At 53.5% G+C, this 4035-nt stretch overlaps 1 protein-coding gene across 2 annotated transcripts in view; it reads left to right on the forward strand.

Annotated features, from left to right (window-relative positions):
• XRCC1 (X-ray repair complementing defective repair in Chinese hamster cells 1) overlaps positions 1-4035 on the forward strand; it is a 34917-nt gene that overhangs the window by 22299 nt on the left and 8583 nt on the right. For both annotated transcript variants that reach the window (XM_011963118.1, XM_011963120.1), the window contains 5 exons: positions 1811-1969; positions 2940-3014; positions 3111-3222; positions 3529-3638; positions 3712-3823. In XM_011963118.1, the coding sequence (XP_011818508.1) occupies positions 1811-1969; positions 2940-3014; positions 3111-3222; positions 3529-3638; positions 3712-3823 (568 nt within the window). The remainder of the gene's footprint in view (positions 1-1810; positions 1970-2939; positions 3015-3110; positions 3223-3528; positions 3639-3711; positions 3824-4035) is intronic.

Raw genomic sequence — 4035 nt, forward strand, 5'->3', positions numbered from 1 at the left:
TTTCACCATGTTGGCCAGGCTGGTCTTGAACTCCTAACCTCAAGTGATCTGCCTGCCTTGGCCTCCCAAAGTGCTGGGATTACAGATGTGAGCCACCATGCCCGGCCTCAGCTTGGGTTTTTCAATGCAGATTGCAAACATGAATTTCTGCTCTAAATTCCTTGAGAGAACAGACTTGTGAGGAGTTCTCCAGAGAATTTTCACCTTTTCTTTGGTGTCCCCCCGAGCTAAGGCCAAGACAGACAGGCCTCCCAGGGACTCTTTCTACAGGTGCATTTCCTGTTCGTTTAACTAGTGTGGGCATTGCCTTTGGGGAGTCTTCAGTTCTATGCAATGTGGTGAGGATCTCTGAGATACCATTCTCCCTTGCTTGGAGCCTGGGTTTTCTCTCTTGTTCTCTTTCACCACTGAGTGCATAACCCTTAAAGATCAAGTTCAGCTGGGTGTGGTGGCTTATGCTTGTAATTCCATAGCTTTGGGAGGCTGAGGTGAGAGGATCGTTTGAGGCCAGGAGTTCAGGACCAGCCCGGGCAACAGAGCAAGACCCTGCCTCTACAAAAAATAAAAAATTAGCCAGGTGTGGTGTTGTGCATCTCTCGACCCAGCTACTCAGAGGCCAAGGTGGGAGAATCACTTGAGCCCTGGAGGTCGAGGCTGCAGTGAGCTATGATCACACCATTGCACTCTAGCCTGGGTGACAGAGAGACCCTGTTTCTTAAAAAAATAAAAATAATAATAAAATCAAGTTTTTGCCACCTGAGATCAGCACCACGACAGACTACCAGCATTACTGCCGGGTCAGACAGGGTCCTGCCAGGAGACTAAAACCACACTAGTTATTTTAACAGAGAATTTAGTAGAAAGAACCAGTAACTCGGTGTTACTGGAAGACTAAGATATGAAGGAGAAGCAACAGCAGGGAGTAGCTGCCACTCCCAGGGTTGGGGGAACAAAAGAGAGGGGCAGGAATTATTGAAACGGAGGTGTTTGGAAACTTGGAGGTGGGGCCCCAGCAGCTGAAATTCAGATCATTTGAGGAGGGCTTTCTCCCCCAGCGGCTGCTGAGAGGGGCTGAACGAGGCTGTTTCTGGAGGTACTGGGACACTGCAAACTGGATTCATCTGCTGCTGCAGGCAGGAACCACTGTAGGAGCTGAAGCTTAACTGGGGGTGATGCTCACAGGATCTGCTAATGCACCAGGAGCAGGTCCCTCCTCCCTCCTGCAGCCTTGCAGCCTCTCTCTCTCTCTCCCCCTATTGGCAGAGCCTGGTCATGATCAGCTAGGGAAGCAGAAACGTGGTTTACCAAGTATAGGCCCAGATCACGGAGATGAGTTGCAGAGGGTAGGGTTGAGCTGAGAAACAATCACTTAATACTTAGTGCAGCTCCTCTGACTCTTTGGATTCTGTTCTCTCATTTCCAGCCTCCAGTAATTCCCCTTGCCTTTCCGCTGACTCACCTGGACATTTCCAAAAGGTGTTTGAATATTGTTCCAGTTTACCAAGTATTCTCTGCCGGGAAAGTTCCTTAGGACATGTAGCCTGCTGTATTGCCAGATATATGGAAGACTCCATGGGATAATTTAGATAAGAGTCGCTCACATCTGGAGGATAAAAAGATCCCTCTGGGGCCTGTGTCAGGGCAGGACTGACTCAAGGCTCAGAAACAAAGGAAGGGTCTGGAGCCATCGAGGCCCAAGCTACATTCTAGTGGCTCCTAATCCCCTACATGGGCCCTGTGCCCTCTTCCCCAGCCCCTAGAAGCTCTAACCTGCCCTGGTTCTCATTCACTGTGGTTTCTCCCACCCCAGGTCCTTCTGGTCACCTCATCTTTCATGTCCCCTTCTGAGAGCCGCAGTGGCTCAAACCCCAACCGCGTTCGCATGTTTGGACCTGACAAGCTGGTCCGGGCAGCCGCCGAGAAGCGCTGGGACCGGGTCAAAATTGTCTGTAGCCAGCCCTACAGCAAGGTACCTAGGGTGCAGAGTCCTTGGTCCTGGGCAAGGAGGGAAATAAGGGCCAATGTTGAGTCTGCTCAACATTGAGGGCCAATAGGGCTGGGAGGAGCAGAGAGCTGGTGTCCCTTGGGATTATGGGGAGCCTGGATCCCTGCGTTCCCCGAAATGGGTTTGGAATCTTTCCTGTAATGAGAAGTTTCATCTCCTGGAGGGAATCTAGGAAGGGTGAACGGTAGCATCTCAGAGGGCAATCGGAGGAGGGGAACTGACTTGTTAGGGAGGTGGCCTAGTAGAGTGGGCCTAGTAGTTAACATCAGGAGATCTGGTGTCTGATTACTGAGTTCACATCCTGGCTATACCACTTTTTAGGTTTGTGATCTTGGGCAAGTGACTTACCTTCTCTGGGCCTCCATTTCCTGATCCTTATAGGGTTGCTGTAGGTTAGGGGATGCTAAAAGCTGTGGTAACAGTAAGACTGGAGTATGTGATGATGCCACATGATAAAGGTGTGCTTCTTGCCCAGGTAACTGTCCTGGGGAGTATTTAGCCTGTCAGCTGGCTTCTCCTTATGAGGTCATGCAGGGACCCAGGCTTCTCCCATTTTCTGGCTCTGCATCCAGCTGGCAGAGGAGGAGAGAGCCTGGAACACTTCTGTGTTCTGGAAGTAGCACGCAGCACTCCCTCCCATTCCACAGGCAGGAGTTTGTGCATAGGGCAGTGGATTCGCTGGGACACCCAGCAGACTCTGCCAATTGCTCAAAGAGCTAATGTGTGAAAAGGGCTTGGTGCCAGACTCAGAGTTAGGGCTCAGGCACAACAGCTAAATCCTATAATTGTCATCACCATCACCAGGGCCCCTCCTTCAACATGGGTGTTCATGAGAGGAAACGAGCCAGGAAGGGGCTTCCCTGAGTGAAAAGGTCTTTGAGCCTGGCCTCTGTCCTTGGGCCAGACTCCCTGACTCCCACCCCTCCTTTCCCAGGACTCCCCCTTTGGCTTGAGTTTTGTACGGTTTCATAGCCCCCCAGACAAAGATGAGGCAGAGGCCCCGTCCCAGGTAAGCTGTACCCATCGCTCCCCATGGCCTTCTCCCTGCCTCTCCACCCCCACCTGCCAGCAGCCCACCTATAACACTGAACTTGCGGGACCTTAGAAGGTGACAGTGACCAAGCTCGGCCAGTTCCGTGTGAAGGAGGAGGATGAGAGCGCCAACTCTTTGAGGCCGGGGGCTCTCTTCTTCAGCCGGATCAACAAGACATCCCCAGGTGAGCTTGGACAACCTAGGTCCTGAGTGAGTAGGGTTGAGACCTAGACTCGTGGGTTTGAGGGTAGAGGGGGCTGGGGCTCAGGTTCCTGGGTCTGAGGGAGGAGAGTGGTGGAGTCCTGTATGGGGTCTCAGGGTGGAAGAAGGTGGGCCTGGCCTCTTGTGTCCTGAGGGATGAGGGGTCTGGGGGCTGGGACTCCTGGATCATGGGTGGGATTTGGGAACAGTACTCTGTGTCCCATAGATGGGAGTGAAAGGGTCTTGGGGCTCAGCCCTCTCATCCTGAATCCACTTTCTCCCTTCATAGTCACAGCCAGCGACCCGGCAGGACCCAGCTATGCAGCTGCTACCCTCCAGGCCTCTAGTGCTGCCTCTTCAGCCTCTCCAGTCTCCAGGGCCGTAGGCAGCACCTCCAAGGTGAAATCATCAGACTTTGGTGGGGTGGAGGAGGAGAGAAGCTGGAGGCCTCAACCCATCCCCATCCCCTCAGCCCCAGGAGTCTCCCAAAGGGAAGAGGAAGTTGGATTTGAACCAAGAAGAAAAGAAGACCCCCAGCAAACCACCAGCCCAGCTGTCGCCATCTGTTCCCAAGAGACCTAAATGTAAGCTAACTAGATCCCTTGTTCCCATAGGAGCCTGTGCTCCTGTATCCTAGGGGAAGAGGGGCTGGAGTCTGCTGTCCTAAATCTGAGGGAGGAAGGGCTGGGGGCCTGGACCCCTGGGTCTGAGGGAGGAGGGGTTGGGGGGGCCTGGACCCCTGGGTCTGAGGGAGGAGGGGTTGGGGCCTGGGCCCCTGGGTCTGAGGGAGGAGGGG

The sequence above is a fragment of the Colobus angolensis genome, unplaced genomic scaffold (genome assembly GCF_000951035.1).
Source record: "Colobus angolensis palliatus isolate OR3802 unplaced genomic scaffold, Cang.pa_1.0 Scaffold60, whole genome shotgun sequence".
Classification (NCBI taxonomy): domain Eukaryota; kingdom Metazoa; phylum Chordata; class Mammalia; order Primates; family Cercopithecidae; genus Colobus; species Colobus angolensis.